Here is an 18,102-nt window from a genome sequence, read left to right on the forward strand (position 1 = left end):
AGACGGCCGCGACCTTCCCCTCGCTTCCCAGCGCCTCGGGCCACCCTGCTTCTCCAGGTCTGAGAGGAACTTTCTGGAAGTGCTGCGTGTCTTCAAAAGGCTGGCCAGAAGTGACAGCCGCCGCAGGCCTGAGCGCCGGCCCCAAGGGAGGGGTCCCTCGGGCCCTCGTCGTCCCGGGGCCGCTTCCCCGACTGTAAATAAGTGTCTTCAGGATGAAACGCCACGCGATACTGTCCTCAGAACCTTCGCACAAGACGCAGCACACAACAACATCCGACCACACACGGGACGGCCAGCCTCCCACATTTGCCCGCCTCTGCTCTTGGTTGCTTCGGGCGTGCATTTCGGTCCACGGATGACCTTTAACAGGTCTCCTGCAGTGAAGGAGGGGTGAGGGCCTCGTCCAAGGGCGTGAGGGGCGCGTGGAAATGGAACAACCTCCCCGGCTCCCATCCTCCTCGGGGACCTCCCAGAGGGCTGAACCCGAAGAAAACCCGCGACCCGCGCGGGGACAGCGAAAGCGCAAACGCCAGCGGCGCGGCGCCGCAGCGCGCCTGCGTCCAGTTCACGCTGCAGCCCCCAGGCGCGCCCGCCCCGCCCCGCCCGCCTCACGCGCGAGCCCGCCCCCGGCCCGGAAGTGCGCAGGCGCTGGCAAGATGGCGAGAGGGGTGCGCCCGCTGCGGGACCTCCGCGCCTTGTGTCGCGTGCTGCTCTTCCTCTCGCAATTCTGCCTTCTGTCGGGCGGTGGTGAGTCAAAGGCTGGGTTCAGCGCCGGGTGGGGCTGAGTGGCAGCAGGGCCCCAGGAGCTGCGAGGAGGCCGGGCCCACGGGCAGAGGCTGACGCGGGGAGGAGGCCGAGTGCCGGGCTCCGGGCGGCAAGTCGCTGCATCTGGAGTCTGGCGCCCTGGCCGCCCGGCCCGAGGCTGCCCTTCCGCTCCGGCGACACCGAGCCGCCCATGGGGCTGCGGAGCCCTGGAACGGAGATGGAGCGCTTGGGGGCTGGGCCGGGGAGGCGGAACTGGAGCGCGATGTCATCCTTCGGTCCCTCGTTGCCGGCCGACCTGAACTGGTGTCTCCCTCTTGACGTTTCGTCCCTAAGCTTTGTGTTTTCTGGCTGCCACGCCGTGAGGTTTTCCTGAGCAGCTTATTGGCCTGGTGCAGACCCGCCGTGTTAACCACACAAAACAAGGTTTTCTTGTCCCGGGATAACATGTTTCTCTAATTGTACGATCCTTAAATTTAGAGCAATCGCAGGCGCTGGCTCAGTCAATAAAGGATCCGGGCCCAACACGCACATTCACAGTAGTTCCCAGGGCAGCAGGTACTAGACGTTTTCTATTCTGGTAAATATATGTAATTATCTCTAGTAGTTTCTCTTTGTTTTTGATAAAAATTTCCTTTAGTATACGAAGTCACTTTCCATTTTTGAGTATTTTATTGTATTTTAGATTATGTGAATTAAGGGCAGATACACAGCCATTTTCAGTAGATAGTCTTGATATTAGGATACCTTTTGACGTTTCTGCCTCATCTCTTTTTCCAAACCCACGCACATTTGCCTCCTTATTTCTATTATTTTTCCACTTCATCCATCAAAATAACCTTCAGTCAGTGCTTCTTCCCTTCAGCAAATTTCCTCTACTTCTAAAACCCTGTTCCTGATGTTGGATATTAAAGGCTCCCTCAGGACTGTGGAAGTGGAAGGATTACAGCGGGACTGATGGAGACTTGAAATCTAGATCTGGTTTTGCTACTGGGATCTTGAACAAATTATTTATCCTCTTTGGACCTTGGTCCTCATCTTTAAAGCGGTGGGGTTGGTCTGACGGCCTAAAGTCATTTCTGCTTTGTGATTCTAAGTGTCCACCTTCCAGACACAAAGTCATGGGATCAAAAAAAGAGTATTTTTTAGAATTGTTCACTTAATACAGTGAGTAAAGTAGGACCAGTTTTAAACAAGCATTAGTGTGTTTTGCTAGGTGGAGGCTTTGACTCTAATTTCATCACTTTAAAGTGACATTACTTCAGTGAATTGAAACTGGCAGAGGTATTTTACGGTTTCTTATTTGGATGTAAAAAACAGCAGTGCACTTGAATTTTAAACTCAGATTACTTTTTAGAGAAAGCACAAGAGTTCTTAACTCTTGAAGGCTTTTGAAAGCCCTCCTTTTCAGGAATACTTGCAATTTTGATCCTTTCAGTTGGTAAAAATACATTGCATACTGATTAGGTTGGTTGGAAATAAGTTGCAGCTCACTGAAGATGTTGTTAAAATAGAGAACTATTTTGAACTTTGATAGCATAAAACTGTAAATATTATATCAGCAAATGTGGCTTATCGAAGTACCAGTGTGAAATAATGACATTTTCAAGTTGATGCCCTGAGGATGTTAGTGGCTTCGTTTCTGAATTAGTGAATTCAGATGAAAAGAACACTGGATTGGAAATGGAGAGATTTGGGTTCTAGTTCCAGTTTTGCCACAGACTTCTTCTGTGATTTTGCAAAACCCTCCTGTAAGTTTTAGTTTTTCAACTTACAAAATGATAGTCTTTTTTTTTTAAAGCCCTTAATGTATACCCAGAATTTTCTATACATTTGTATATGAGCACCTTTAGTTTTCATGGCCACTTGTGAGGCAGGAATGAAGTAATGTTTTACAAGTGTGGTGCTCACCAGGTCACACAGCTGGCCGTTGGCAGAATTCTGCTTTAATTCCAGGTGTCTCTGACTCCAGTCCCATGCTTCTTCCCTTCAGCGCAGTGTCTACTTGCTAATGATCATGTCTCTTAGCCTTAGAAGATTGTTCTCTGTTATTCAAATCAGTATTATGGGAGAATAAGCTTCTCTCTTGCCTCTCACAGAAAGTACTGAAATCCCACCTTATGTGATGAAGTGTCCAAGCAATGGTTTGTGTAGCAGACTTCCTGCAGACTGTATAGACTGCACAACCAATTTCTCCTGTATCTATGGGAAGCCTGTCACTTTTGAGTGTGCAGTGAAACCATCTGTTACCTGTGTTGTAAGTACTGCAGCTTACTTATTCTAAGTAAATTCATTGTAAACTTTAAGAACAATTCAGACTTGACTATTGGGAAGAAATTCTGAATAATTTTTGTATTCTTTTTTGATTGCCTTGTTGAGTATGTAAGTAGAAGTAAATTTAAAAACCCATAGACCTTTCCATATTAGCTCACTACTGTTTTAGTTATAATGATAACTGTCAAGCCAGTTGATGTCTGCTGCAAATGCGCTTGACAGAAGTGTTGCTTTGTGGGACTTGAGAACATCTCAGTCTAGTAGCGTATCTGAAGCAAGTCTAATTCGTTCAGATGGATTCTGTGTTGTCAATAGTGACAGCTAGTGTACAGAGGAGGTGGCAGTATCTTTCTGCCGTAGATGAGCTTTTGAAGGGCCAGTGCTCATCTGTGGTGAGAAGATGGATTCAATAAATGCCGGAATGCCTGGTACCTCTCTAGAACAAAATTAATTGGAACGCCTGTCTTATCCAGAGTAAATTCCAGATAGTCCAAGATGTAATGTGAAAAATGAAACCCTGAAGTACCACAGAAAACACGAAGGAGTTGTTGTTATAATCCCAAAATGGAGAATATTTTTCTAAGTATGAAATAAAGTTTAGAAGCCATAAAATAAAGAATTGATACATTTGACTACTAAAAATTGGAGATTTCTGCATGACCTAAAAAAAAAAAAGCATAAAGGCAAAAGACATGGCAAACTAGGAAAAAGTATTTCTGGCATATGTGACAAATAATACACTAATATCAATAATATATAAACACTTCCCAAAAACCCACACGGAAAAGATGACAGTCTTGTAGAAAAACAGTGTTAGGACATGAGCAGATGGTTCATAGGAAAGGAAATACACATAGGTTTATAACACGAAAAACGTGTAAGTTTTCTCATAATGAAATACAAACTAATACATTTTTAACCCTCAGATTGGCAATTTTTTTTAATTTGATTGAGTTTGTGAGAATATAAGGGTCAGATACTCATATCTTATTAATAGGTAATCAAATTGATCAACCTCTTGTAGGCGATTTGCCATATCTGTTAAACTTATACATGCACACAGTCATTGACCTCGCAGTTCTACATCTAGGAATCTAGGAATTTATGTTATAGATATCATTATACATGGATGCAGATAAGTATGCTTATTTTTTAGCTGCATTGCTCATTAAAGCAAAAGATTCAAAAGAAGTGAAATGTTTAAGAACTGCTTAATTTATGGTACACATGTAATAGAAATAAACACATTGTAGCCATTAAAAAGAACTAGGCAGCTCCAGAGATAATGTACTGATATATGTACAAAATTAAAGTATTGGGGAACGTCAAATGTAGATGGCATAAATGTGCCTGTGTGTAGAATAAGGTCTCTCTGGAAGTACAGAGGGTACTTGGCCTGGGGAGGGCAGTGGCTCCCGGAGGCCAGGCCAGATGAGGCCGGCTCACTTCACTCTCCTGTTGTGTCTTGAAATGTATACCATGTGCATGTGTCACCTACTTTTTAAAAAACCATTAAAGTGTGTTTTAAGCACATCACTGAAAATAGGCAGATGTAAACGTATTTTTTTGCAGATCCAACTGTTTGCCTAAATCAAGTGATGCCTTACCCATATTTGAATGTTTTCCATAAAAAGTGGTTTTTGCATTGATAAGAAAATTAATAGTACTTGCTTCATCGGCACATATGCCAAAGTTGGAACCACACAGAGAAAATTAGGATGGCTCTTGTGCAAAAATGACATGCAAATTTGTGAAATGTTAAAAAAAATAACAAATATGGGCCAGGCGTGGTGGCCCATGCTTGTAATCCCAGCACTTGGCAGGCTGAGGCAGGTGAATCACCTGAGGTCAGGAGGTTGAGACCAGCCTGGTCAACATGGTGAAACCCCATCTCTACTAAACATACAAAAATTAGCTGGGCGTGGTGGTGCGCATCTCTAAGCCCAGCTACTCAGAAGGCTGAGGCAGGAGGAGAATCGCTTGAACCTGGGAGGCAGAGGTTGAAGTGAGCCGAGATTGCACCACTGCACTCCGGCCTGGGCAACAGAGCGAGACTCCATCTCAAAAAAAGAAAAAAATAATAATATGTGTGTATGTGTGTGTGTGTATATATATATATATATATATATATATATACACATACATATATATATATATATGATGCTTACAGAGATGATGGTGTGACCACATAAAAATGATTTTGAAAAATATGCACTGCAATGTAATGTCAGGTAGAGTAAAAAGACTACAAAGTGCTTTCAGTATAATTCCATTTTAGTAAATTTATAAATATACATGTAGAAGAAATGGAAAGAAGATTAAAAGTGGTTAGCTCTGAACACCTGTAGGTTTTTGTCTATAATCTTCAAATATGTAACATACAAAGAACATTGTACTTTTGTAAGCAGAATACAAAATAATAGCTTTTGAAATTGAAATGAAAAAAATCTCTGGCCACCCATGAACACTCACTGAGCCTCCACACATCATGTGGTGCTTCTGAGTTGGGCTGCCTCTGGATTAAACATGCCACGTGCCCTGGTGGTAGGAGCAGCTGTAACAACCCTGAGTTGCGAGACTGTGCAAGGTAGGAGACGTTAGGGAAGGTGGCAACTCGGAAGCAAGGCGGTGTGTTAACTTACAGAAGCATCAGGCTGGAGTGCAGGGACCTGGATTCCACTCCTCACTTGAAGCCTGGTGACCTTCAGCAAATGCATTCATCAGTTCCTTCTAGCCATCCGTGATTGTGACTTTCTAAAATAAATTTTCCTCTTTTCTGCATTATAAAAGTGTACGTTTACTATGAAAAATTTAGCTAAGCAAAAGTTATGAAATAATTACATCACCCTGAAATAACCTTTGCTATTTTGATGTGAATTTATCTAGTTTTTTTCCCTTCAGTACTTATATTTGGGTGTGTAGTTTTATGATTTATGATATGATTATGGGGTCACATCATATACATTTGTTTTACGTACATATTGTTTTGGTAACTTTTTCTGGCACTTCTCCTAGGTCCTAAATACAAGCTTTTAAGGAATTTTGTGCCATGTGACTGTGTAGTCTTACTGACATCTTAACAGACTACACCATTGTGATTGATGAGTTTTGTGTCATTTGCTACATAGGATCAAGACTTCAAATCCCAAAAGAACTTCATCATCAACATGACTTGCAGATTTTGCTGGCAGCTTCCTGAAACAGATTACGAGTGTACCAATTCCACCAGCTGTATGACGGTGTCCTGTCCTCGGCAGCGCTACCCTGCCAACTGCACGGTGCGGGACCACGTCCACTGCTTGGGTAGGTCAGAGTTCAAGGACATTTGTCAACAAAATGTTTTTCTCTAAGTTTATTGAAGGGACTTGAGCCAGAAATTTGAGAGTCAAATTATTTAATTAGAAACATTTATCCGCAGCTTTTTAGATGTGCCAAGCATCATCAATAAACACAACATACTAAAGTAAAGCATCCAGAAAACTGCAATTCTCTTTTAAATGTACTCTTTCATAAAATAAGAAAAATATGTGAAGTATAAAGCGTAATACACAGTAATTGACCTTTACCCAAAATAACAATGAAAGCAGCACCAATACCATTGCGACCGCCTGAGTGCCTGAGTGCTGCCTTCACCTGGTTGCTCTTCCTCCTCTTCCAAGGTAACCACCCTTTTGAATTCTTTCTTATTTCATTTCCTTTTAAATTTTTTCTATAATTTTATTGTATATATGCAATAAAATAATAGTACCATATAGTATTCAATAGTGCATGTTTTAGAACTGTGTAAAATGATTTCAGGCTGTATAGTACCATATAATATTCCATAATGCGTGTTTTAGAACTGTGTAAAATGATTTCAGGCTGTATAGTACCATATAATATTCCATAATGCGTGTTTTAGAACTGTGTAAAATGATGTCAGGCTGTATAGTACCATATAATATTCCATAGTGCATGTTTTAGGACTGTGTAAAATGATTTCAGGCTGTATAGTACCATATAATATTCCATAATGCGTGTTTTAGGACTGTGTCAAATGATGTCAGGCTGTATAGTACCATATAATATTCCATAGTGCCTGTTTTAGAACTGTGTAAAATGATGTCAGGCTGTATAGTACCATATAATATTCCATAGTGCATGTTTTAGAACTGGGTAAAATGATGTCAGGCTGTATAGTACCATATAATGTTCCACAGTGCATATTTTAGAACTGTGTAAAATGATGTCAGGCTGTATAGTACCATATAATATTCCACAGTGCATGTTTTAGAACTGTGTAAAATGATGTCAGGCTGCATAGTACCATATAATATTCCATAATGCATGTTTTAGAACTGGGTAAAGTGATATCAGGCTTGTGCTCCCCTGGGACTTGCTTATTTCCTGTCAACAGTATGGCTCTATGATTCATCCATGTGATTTCTCTTCTTTTTTTACTTCTGTGTAATAATCTATTGTAAGATTGTATCATAGTTTATGCTCCAATATAATTGGTTATGTGCTGTTTTTTTGCTGCTGTGACTGTTAAAATGTCTTTGCCTGTCTCCTGATAGCACAGGTGCAAGAGCTTCTTTAGCTTGTACTTTGCAGCGTGTGTTATTCTTTCAATGGCTGTATTAACTTACATTCCCACCCGCGCTGTGTAACTGTTCCTGATGATCCATGTTCTCTCCAAGAGTTATTCTTAAATTTGGTCTTAAAGTTGTCTGGACTTCTTTTGTATTTTGGATGTTACCTGTGCTGTCCCTGAAACCATCTCCCAGATTTTGATTTTTTTTTGCATTATTGTATATTTTCATGAACAGAACTTTAAAAATATAATTAAGTTATTAGATTTAGTCCTTTTTTGTTGTGGTTTTAAGAAATCTTTTTCTACCCCAGGTTTATAAAGACAATTGCTACATTTTCTTTTGAAAGTTTTAAGTTTAACAATTGACATTTAGGTTTAGAATCCACCTGGAATTGGTCCTGGTAGATGGTGTGAGGTAGATTCAACTTTAATTGTCCCCCCTCATAGATGGCCAGTTGTCTCAACTCTTCCCTGTTGATCCATGTGTGACCTCTGTCATACATGAAGTGTTTGTCTATTTCTGGTTCTAGACTTTCTCTTCTTTCCCTTTTGGGTGATTTTTATGCCTCAGGACCACACTGTCTTATATACCCATAACTTCCCCGTAAGTCTTGATGTGTGGTTGAGCATTTCATGTTCTTCACGTTTTAATCCTAACTTAGCCAATTTAAATGTTACATCTATATAGATAGATGGTAAGCGCTTTGTACTCTTCACTTCAACATGTATTACTGTAAAGAGAGTTGACTTTTCACATTTTAAATTTTGAGGCCATTTGTTACAATTAAGTCTTTCTGAGAGTATTTTTATACCCTGTATTTTTCTTTCTTTTCTTTTCTTTTTTTTTTTTTTTTAAGGTAACCGTACTTTTCCCAAAATGCTGTATTGCAACTGGACTGGAGGCTATAAGTGGTCTACTGCTCTGGCTCTGAGGTAAGCTTTGTTACTAGTAAGTTTAAAAGGCCGTTTGGATTTCTTTGGGATTGGTGGAATCTTCCAGACATTGAGCTCAGCCCACTTCATTCTTCACGCAGATCCTACCACGTGTGTTAGACTCTAGGAAACAGCTGGAAGAGTTTAGATGATCAGACCAGTACCTCCGTGGACTAGACTGGCAGGCATGTTAGCTTTTCTCCCAAGATGCCTGCACATCAGGTTTCCCATTCTGAACGTACCACGAATCAGTAAAATGCTGTGGACTATCCAAAATAGGCAGTTTTATGATGTATATCTTTAATTTTAAGTAACTATTATAAAAAGTAATACATGCTGAACACTGAAAACTGGAAAAATGAAAATGACAAAAACATTAAAAATTACCTATAATTTCACCATCTGCAGATAATTATAGGCTTATATTTCTTACATAGAAATGTGCTGTTTGTTAAACTTCTCGGCAGTACTTTAAGAAACTATAGCAGTTCTTCCCACCACAGGGAAGGGCAGGTAGGACCCTGGTTAACTGACTAGTGAAAAGGTTATGCTGCCTACAGTTGAAGTTTTGAGTTCGTGCCTGAGACCCTGAGGCCTGCAGCATTGCAGCCATAGGGCAGGATTTCTCAGCCTCATCACTGCTGACATTCTGGGCTGAATGAGTTTTTGTCTTGGGGCTGTCCTGTGCATAGCAGGATGTTTAGCAGCATCAGGGGCCTCTACCTACTACTTGTCAGTAGCAAACCCCCCATCCCTTGCAGTTGTGACATTGTGTCTCCAGATGTTGCCAGGTGTCCCCTAGGGGACAAAATTGCCCCTTGCTGAAAACCACTGCATTAGAATTTGAGCTGAGGAAAGAAAGATCTGGCCTGGCAGGAAAAGTGTAACTGAAAAGTAAAAGAGGATGCCAGGCTAGAAAATGAGATTAACAAAAAATAAGATAGGCCAGGCGCGATGGCTCACACCTGTAATCCCAGCACTTTGGGAGGCCGAGGCTTGCGGGTTGCTTGAGGTCAGGAGTTCGAGACCAGCCTAGCCAACATGGTGAAACCCCCGTCTCTACCAAAAATACAAAGGCTGCCATCGTGGTGCCTGTCGGTGGTTCCAGCTGCGTGGCAGGCTGAAATGGGAAGATCACTTGAGCCCAGGAGGAGGAGGCTGCAGTCAGCTGGCATTGCACCACTGCACTCCAGCCTCAGTGACAGAGCGAGATTCTGCCTCAGAAAAAGATTAGTAACCATTGCTGACAATGGTTCAAATTAACAACTGGCTTTCAAAAAAAAATAAATGTTTGAAACTTGGAATAATTTTAATTTACAGAAAAGTTGCAAAGATAGTAGAGTTCTTATATACCCCTAACCTGGTTTCCCTACATTGTTAACCTCTTACAGTACTATACTATAACATACTTTCAGCAATTAAAACTTCTCAGCACTCAACATGGTTTTTTTGTTTTGTTTTGTTTTGTTTTGAGACGGAGTCTCGCTCTGTCGCCCAGGCTGGAGTGCAGTGGCACGATCTCGGCTCACTGCAGGCTCCGCCCCCCGGGGTTCACGCCATTCTCCTGCCTCAGCCTCCCGAGCAGCTGGGACTACAGGCGCCCGCCACCACGCCCGGCTAATTTTTTGTATTTTTAATAGAGACGGGGTTTCACCGTGTTAGCCAGGATGGTCTCGCTCTCCTGACCTCGTGATCCACCCGCCTTGGCCTCCCAAAGTGCTGGGATTACAGGCGTGGGCCACTGCGCCCGGCCTCAGGGTTTCTTTTAAAATCTTCACTGTAATGAGATGATGCCCAAGGTTTGCTTCAGGGTACTCTGGAGGGGAAAGAGGAGGGTTTTGGTGAAACACGGCTGGCCAAGTGTTGATGATTGGAGCTGAGTAATGGGTACTTTTCTCTTTACTTTTTATTGTTATCTGTTTAGAAATTTTCCATAATATTGTTTCAGTATTACTAGATCTTAGAATTTAAAAGATCCTTAAAAGTCACTTATTCCTAACATTAAGATTTGAGAGATGAATGAAAACATAGACTGAAACCTGGACGACTTGATCAGGTCATCCAGGTTCCAGCCCTGACCCCGTGTTAGTGCACTTCCTGTTAGACTGAGTCTTTGCTTTGTTTTGACTAAAAAGCAATGAGATTGATCACTTAAAAAAAAAGAAAAAAGAAAACAGTTTTTTAGTACAGCTAAAAATTGTATGTTTACTTTTGACATTTAAACAGTCTTCCTGCCCATAATTATTTGGCGGTCTCAATTTGTGAAATAGTCACTTGTGTTCCAGTTAAGGGCTGTAATCAGTGGACGCCCTTTCTCAAATCTGACATAACACGGTGATTAAACCATAACTGGCCACAGTTGGGGTGGAGGTGGTCTCACGGAATCCTGTCTGTCTGCCATCGCAGCATCACCCTCGGTGGGTTTGGAGCAGACCGTTTCTACCTGGGCCAGTGGCGAGAAGGCCTTGGCAAGCTCTTCAGCTTCGGTGGCCTGGGAATATGGACGCTGATAGACGTCCTGCTCATTGGAGTTGGCTATGTTGGACCAGCAGATGGCTCTTTGTACATTTAGCTGTGGTATGTGCTTCAGAAAGGAGCAGGGCTTAGGAAAAGCTCTTTTGTCCATAGGAATTTATGTGGTGTGAGTGATATATTTCTATGTTCTTAATGTACAGCATCTGTACTTTGTTTGCCTTGATAAAGGTAAAATAAATGGAACACTGAACTATGCTAATCTGGAATTTGTTTTTATTTGCCTGAAATGTATTTTTTTCTGTGAAAAAATTAAAACGTACTTAAGCCAGGAGAATGAATTATACAGTGATTGAAAATCCATCTAATTCCTGTGACTTTTGTTTTGTGTTGCCCAAGTCAAACTACATCACTTGTATCTCCAGCCCAAATGTAGTCTGCCTTGAAAAGCCTTTCAGCTGTGACTGCAGAAGGTAGGAAGTGTTTTTATTGTTAGCTAATTGAAGTTATTTGGCTCAACTTCAGTCATGTGTTAAGTTTTGCAGTGTAATATGTATGCAGTCTGGTCTGTATATATGAAAATTTGAATTAAACTGCAGAATGTTAATGTCTAGTTATGGTTTAAATTTTCTTAGTATATAAAAGGTAAGAGTACTGAAAAATTAATAAAATTGCAAGTTAAGAAATATTGTGGGCCTGTTTTCTATATTAGATATAATCTTGAATAATCGTTACAACTTACCTTTATTGTTAAGAATAACATTTTTATTTTTCAGGGCATTACTCCATTCTAACAGAGTCATAATTGGCTGGTTTATTGACACAGTGGAAATATATAAATGTTTTTGAGTATAGATCTGTTATAGACCCTTTATTGGGGAAAAGAACTCAGTTATTAAAAAAGATTTTTACTCAAGGTTGCTTTTGAAACATTTAAAAACTTTTAGCATTTTTTCTTTCAAATGTGGGTATCTGAGTTACTGCTTTTTAAACACTTGTGTGTATTATCCAGAAGACTGTTAACCACCATATCATATCTAGAAGCTATAAAATATCTGCATATTTCATTCACCAGATGATTTATTAATTTCAGTTTACCTGAAAGGTTAATTAAGTCACTTCAGTGACCACTTGCTGTTCTTTTGAAGCACAGACGTTTTCTTAGTTGAGTGACAGTTCCATCTCTCGTCACTAGGTGGCGCATCCCCATTACATTTGCTTCCCCATTCTATTTCCAGAAACAGCCACTCTTAAATTGTTTTTGTTTTGTTTTGTTTTACGAGGAACTTGTCACAGAGCGCGAGCACTGCTTCAGGATGGGAGTAACCCGGTTTATGTAGACCTTTCTTTCTGAGAGCAAATACACACTTTTTTTGTATCCGTCAAACTGTTGATTGAGCAGGTGTTCTTTAGAAGAGGATCTTTCTTCAAGAAGCAGCCCCTTTGCTAACCATAATAAAAATGTCTCCTGAGTCTCCTTATGTAGCTCTGTGTAGAAGAGAATCTAATACTTCCCTGTTGGGCAACCATGCAAGGTGGAACCAGGGAGTCAGTGGGAAGTTAGTATGAAATATGCATTGCCCTTGGTTGAAATAGGTAACAGCATCCTTGATTAACCATTTTTGTGGCTCTGGGGCCTGAGTTAGATAATGAAGCTGCAGTGTTTGAGAGAGAGGAAAGCTCAAAGATTCAGAATCCATGAAAGGAGGCATGAATGAACTTGTTCCCAAATCCTAAAAAGTTTGCACAAGGGCATAGCCCTTGGAACCTAAAGGATGTAAGCCAGTCAGGAATGCTTCAGATCAAGGACTTGATAAAGCTGATGGCCTGAGACAGAACTAGCAGGAAATATGAAGAGATTTTCAAATAGTACAAACAAATTTATGAATGATGAACTCATACACAGCCCCGAAAAGAAACTGCAGAATAAAACTGTACTTCAAAGGGCACTAGGGAGTGTGGGTGCAATCTCTTGTAGCAAATCCCACGGGCCTCTGCTGGCAGCAGAATGGCATGTTGGAGTCTGACCTTCAGGTTCTATCCTCTGCTGTCTTAGATTTTCAGGATTGCTATAACAATACCATAAACGGGGTGGCTTAACAGCAGCAATTTATTTCTTAGAGTTCTGAAGGCTAGAAAGTCCAAGATGAAGGTGCTGGTAAATTTGGTATCTGGTGAGGGCCTTCCTCATAACGTCTCACATCCTCACATGGTGGAGGCAGGGAAGATGTCTCTCGGGCCTCTTCTATAAGGGCACTAATCCCAGTCCTGAGAGCTCCACCCTCATGACCTAATCACCTCCCAAAGGTCCCACCTCCTGATACCATCATTACGGTGGTGAGGACTTCCACATGTGAATTTGGGGTGGAAAGGACACAACTAACTCACCATCATGTGTGAGCTATGGGCTCTGACCAAGGGATATGATTAGATAGCCATCCTGTTCACACAGGTTGGGGACCGTATCAGTCAACCATCCTCTGTAGATGGTTCTCTAGATACTCAGAATCTATCACTGCAGCAGGCCCTTTGTCATGATTTCCCCTTAATCTCTGCCTTGGTTTGTCAGCACTCTTCCATTTACCCCAGTAGTGCCTCACGGGAAGGTGCTGGCTTACTTATTTCTATCACCTCCATTGTCCCTAGAACAATGCCTTGCACACAGAGGCTCTCATTTATTTGCTGAGTTAATGCCACGGGTGTCTTCAAGGTTTTGAAGGGACTGTGTACAATTCCAGGGATTGGCAGTTGAGGTGGCTGCAAGGAGATAATATATAGACATTGGCTTCCAGTAAATATTTGTCTGTAACACCATGTTGATCTGATTTCTGCAAATTGCTGAGGAACACCTCTGGTTTATGGTGCTTATAAAAAGATTTTTCAAAGATCTTATGCTTCAAGATTTTAAAATGTAAAAATATCTTCTCTATGCCACACAACTTCGTTTCTCTGTACTTTTGTTTTTAATACCTTATGCCAGACTTGCATTTATTTTGGGCATATCATCAGCTAAGGAATATGCAAATGATTTTAATTCATCCTGTAAGCAATGAGTGGAAAATGAGCTGTACCTGATGCAGCTTCTCAAATACAACATTGAAAAAGCCTGAAAATGAAGGTACTACATAAGCAGAATATGCATAAAAAGGGAAAAAAACACCCAGGAAAAATGAAGGCAGATTCCTCCGCTCCTGCTCTAAAGCTTCCCCTTTGTTCTGCACTTTCGGTAGAGTATGAAGTGTCACGTGAATGTTAGAGGGTAGACACATTTTTTTAACTTTTATTGTATATACATCGTATGCATTTCTTTCATAGTAAGAGCACTTAAAATCTACTCTTAGCAAATCTGTAATATAACCGTAGTCCTCATGCTGTGCACTAGACCTATTGGTTAATTTTGTAACCTAGGCAAATTTGATTTAAATTCTTAAATGTAAAGTATTGAAATTGTCTTCCATAAACACAACATTTTTATGTAAAATAAGCTTTGATGGAGACATGTGGACATAATTTACTAAGCTTCCACGAAGGCGGGGCTCTGGTTCTCTGCGGTAGCTGAGCTCTGAGAGCCCTGCCGGCCATACAGCAGGTGCACAGTGACTAGGAGTTTGATGAAGGAGTAAGGAATTGCTGGGGGTAAGCTAAACACCTGAAAGTGTTGCTGAGAATTTTTAAAGTGGTGGAGTGCAGCTGGATTACAGCATCTCCCTTCTCAAATACTTAAATGATGAACACACTATAGTAAAAGCCAGCACCTCCTTCCTGCCCAAAACCAGCAAACAAATGAAAACTCCACAGCAAACAAGCAAAAGGATACAGCCAAATGCCAAAAATGTCAAAAAATTGTGAATACAGGGAAAAAAAAAATTATTGCTCAGGTGTGTAAGATTACTCCTGCAAATGGCCCTGGTGGCACAGCAAAACTCAGAAGGTCTCACTGGAGGCCAGGCATGGTGGCTCACGCCTGCAATCCCAGCACTTTGAGAGTCCGAGGCGTGCAGATCACCTGAGGCCAGGAGTTCGAGACCAGCCTGGCCAACATGGTGACACCCCATCTCTACTAAAAATACAAAAAAATTAGCTGGGCGTGGTGGCAGGTGCCTGTAATCCCAGCTACTCGGGAGGCTGAGGCAGGAGAATTGCTTGAACCTGGGAGGCAGAGGCTGCTGTGAGCCGAGATCATACCATTGCACTCTAGCCTGGGCAACAAGAGCGAAACTCCGTCTCCAAAAAAAAAAAGGGGTCTGACTGGTGAGGAAAAACAGGCTAATTGTGAGAAGAGAGGGGTATCTATATCTTTCTCCTGTTACTGCGGGGGGAAGTGAAAAGGGCTGCTGAGAAGAGACAGGTGAGAGAGGGCTCGTGAACAAACAGGAGGGACTCTGATGGGTCAGGGGTTCCCTGCTGAACCAGATAAAGGATCCAAAGCCTGGGGTGACCCCCAGGGGTCATTGCATCACTCCCTGGGAAGGAAACTTTCGTTCAGGACGTTTAGAAAATCCTAGTCAAGAAACCAGAGACCAGATATTCTAGCAAAGATATAGTCTCAGCTGAGCTTTTCCCTGCCTCACTCCTAGCTATCAGGGCACAGATGTAGAATAGAACACAAAATACAACTTGCAAAATGCTCGAAGAGAAAACCAAGGGAATTTGTTCACATGTTATGAAGTTGTCCTTTTACACAAGAACAAAATGAAATGACTCACCAGCCACTAGAATGACTATAATAAAAGGCATTCTTAACCAGCCTACCAGCCGCGCAACACAGTGACACCTGTCTCTAAAAAAATAAAATAAAATAAGCAGGTGTGCGCCTGTAGTCCCAGCTACTTGGGAAGCTGGGATGGGAATGATCTCTGAGCCCAGGAGGTGGAGTTACAGTTAGCTACTGAGGACTAAACTCTGACCTTTTTTCCCTCTTGGCCAAATTCCTATCTAAGGGGCTGGGGAGTTGCACCCTATAAATCATAAAATCTCAAAGCAGTTTTATTTAACCCTATGTGATGTGGCTTACTTTCCAACCTGACTCTGGCATAACATCACATGACAGATAAAGAAATCAAAGTATTTTAACCCCAAATATGTTTCTTTGCCATATCTTGAAATGGCCCTGCATAGCTGTCTCGGAAAAATCTACATTCTGCAAAGAATCCCCTTCCCTTTCAGGTCTTTTCCCTGACACAGCAGACAATCAGTCACAAATCTGGCACCTTTTTCAGTCTAAGAAACATTTCCAATCTATTCTCTCTGAAGCTCACAATCTGGAGGCTTCATCTGCATGATAAGAACCTTGGTCTCCACAATCCCTTATCATAACCCAGACACTCCCCTCTGTTGATTAGAGGTCTTTAGACAATAACGCTTTCAACCAATTGCCAATTAGAAAATCCTTGAATCTACCCATGATCTGGAAGCCCCTGCTTCAAGCTGTCCTGCCTTTCCAGATGGAGCCAGTCTACATCTCACATGTATTGATTGGTGTCTTATGTCTCCCTAAAATGTATAAATTCAAGCTGTAGCCGGACCACCGTGGGCACATGTTCTTAGGACCTCTTGATACTTTGCCTCACTCATATTTGGTTCAGAATAAATCTCTTCAAATATTTTACAGAGTTGGAACCCTCATCAACACTGTGACCACACCACTGCACTCCAGCCTGAGCCACAGAGCGAGGCACTGTCTCTAAAAAATAAAAGAAAAATAAAAGAAAAAGAAAACACAGTAACAAGTATTGATGAGAATGTGGAGAAATTGGAGCCTTCATATGTTGCTGGTGGGGATGCAAAGTGATGTAGCTGCCCAGGGAAACAGTCTGGCAATTCGTGAAAATGTTAAACACAGAGTTACCATGTGACTTGGCAAATCTTCTAGGTACACACCCAAGAGAAGTGGAGATACGTGGTGAACGTTGTCAGCACCAAAATGGGGTCACTTAGGTCAAACCCTAGCACAATGAATCCAGGAGGCCCTGAAGGAGGAGGACTCACACACGTGCCCATGATAAGAACTATTACAAGGACTCCCTGGAAACCATAAACGCTCCATGTTAAGCTGTTTCTGTGAAGACATCTCCCTAGCAGCAGCCAGTGTGACCGACGAGGAGCTATGAGCTTCAACAGTCAATAGCTTTTGTTTCAAACCAGCTTACATGACTTTCTCCTTTTTGTCTTTATAAAAGTTTGCGTTGGTCCCAGCATCTTCAGGTGTTTCTTGGTTCATCGTGGCATGGGTATCTTGGATTATAATCCCCGTTAATCCCAGATAAACTCCTTTGGAGAGCCTATCTGTCTATTGTTATTTTAGGCTTTAGAACATACACTAAAAAACTTGTTTACAGCACCATTATTCATAGTAAAAAAGTGGAAACAACCCAAATGTCCCACTGATGAATAATGCATAAAGAAAATGTAGTGCATTCATATAATGGAATACTATTTCATCACATAAAGGAATGAAGTACTGATATGCACCATAACGTGAATAAACCTCAAAAACACGGTGCTAAGGGAAGAAAGCCAGTTACACTTTAAGCTGGTAACCTTTACAGCATATAAATTACTTCTTAATAAAGTGGTCTTTAAAAAAAAGAAACAGCTCAGCAACCACATATACATATGATAGAAGGGGAACAAGAGAACCCAGATGAAAGGAAAGACAGGAAGATACACAGTCTGCAAAAGAAAGATGAAGAGTTCATCTTAAGGAAAATATAATCCAAGAAACAGTAGAAAAGGCCCTGCGAAAACTTTGTACTATAGAACACTTGAGTGTATTTCTTCATTCAGCGAAAGTACTGAGCCCCTGTGTGGCATGCACCCTCCCGGGCCCCCGGGATTTAGCACTAAGCTAAGTTCTTCCTTTCATGAAGCATGTCATATTCTTGTGCACTAAAATATAAGCACAAAAAGATGATTCCACTGAACCCCCCCCCCCCCATCAAGAAGGGGACGTTGATTCGTCCACACTGGAATAGACGCTTACTTTGAACATGGATTTGCCTTCTCCAGCTTTATTCACTGTTTCACACAAGATTGCTTCTGATCAAAGAATTTATTTCACAGTAAAAGAAATGTGGCACCAAAAGTGA

General features: G+C 41.6%; 1 protein-coding gene and 1 non-coding gene across 4 annotated transcripts; both read left to right on the forward strand.

Annotated features, from left to right (window-relative positions):
• The first annotated feature begins 635 nt into the window (after positions 1–635).
• Positions 636–11,700, forward strand: TM2D3 (TM2 domain containing 3). 3 transcript variants are annotated; one of them, XM_032174324.2, is made up of 6 exons: positions 636–747; positions 1,243–1,320; positions 2,862–3,019; positions 6,165–6,339; positions 8,467–8,542; positions 10,949–11,700. In XM_032174324.2, exons 1-6 carry the CDS (start codon positions 657–659, stop codon positions 11,112–11,114), a joined length of 744 nt encoding a protein of 247 aa, XP_032030215.1. In that variant the 5' UTR covers positions 636–656; the 3' UTR covers positions 11,115–11,700. The 3 variants fall into 3 exon arrangements, with proteins under 3 accessions (XP_032030215.1, XP_032030216.1, XP_032030217.1); XM_032174326.3 differs by lacking the exon at positions 10,949–11,700 and adding an exon at positions 8,644–8,943 and having other exon boundaries at positions 651–747; XM_032174325.2 differs by lacking the exon at positions 1,243–1,320 and having other exon boundaries at positions 644–747.
• On the forward strand, positions 4,700–4,806 carry LOC116482674 (U6 spliceosomal RNA). Its single transcript, XR_004251951.1, has one exon. It is a non-coding gene; the product is annotated as a U6 spliceosomal RNA (small nuclear RNA).
• Positions 11,701–18,102: the final 6,402 nt, after the last annotated feature.

Source organism: Hylobates moloch, unplaced genomic scaffold (assembly GCF_009828535.3).
Source record: "Hylobates moloch isolate HMO894 unplaced genomic scaffold, HMol_V3 SCAFFOLD_14, whole genome shotgun sequence".
NCBI classification, from domain to species: Eukaryota; Metazoa; Chordata; class Mammalia; order Primates; family Hylobatidae; genus Hylobates; species Hylobates moloch.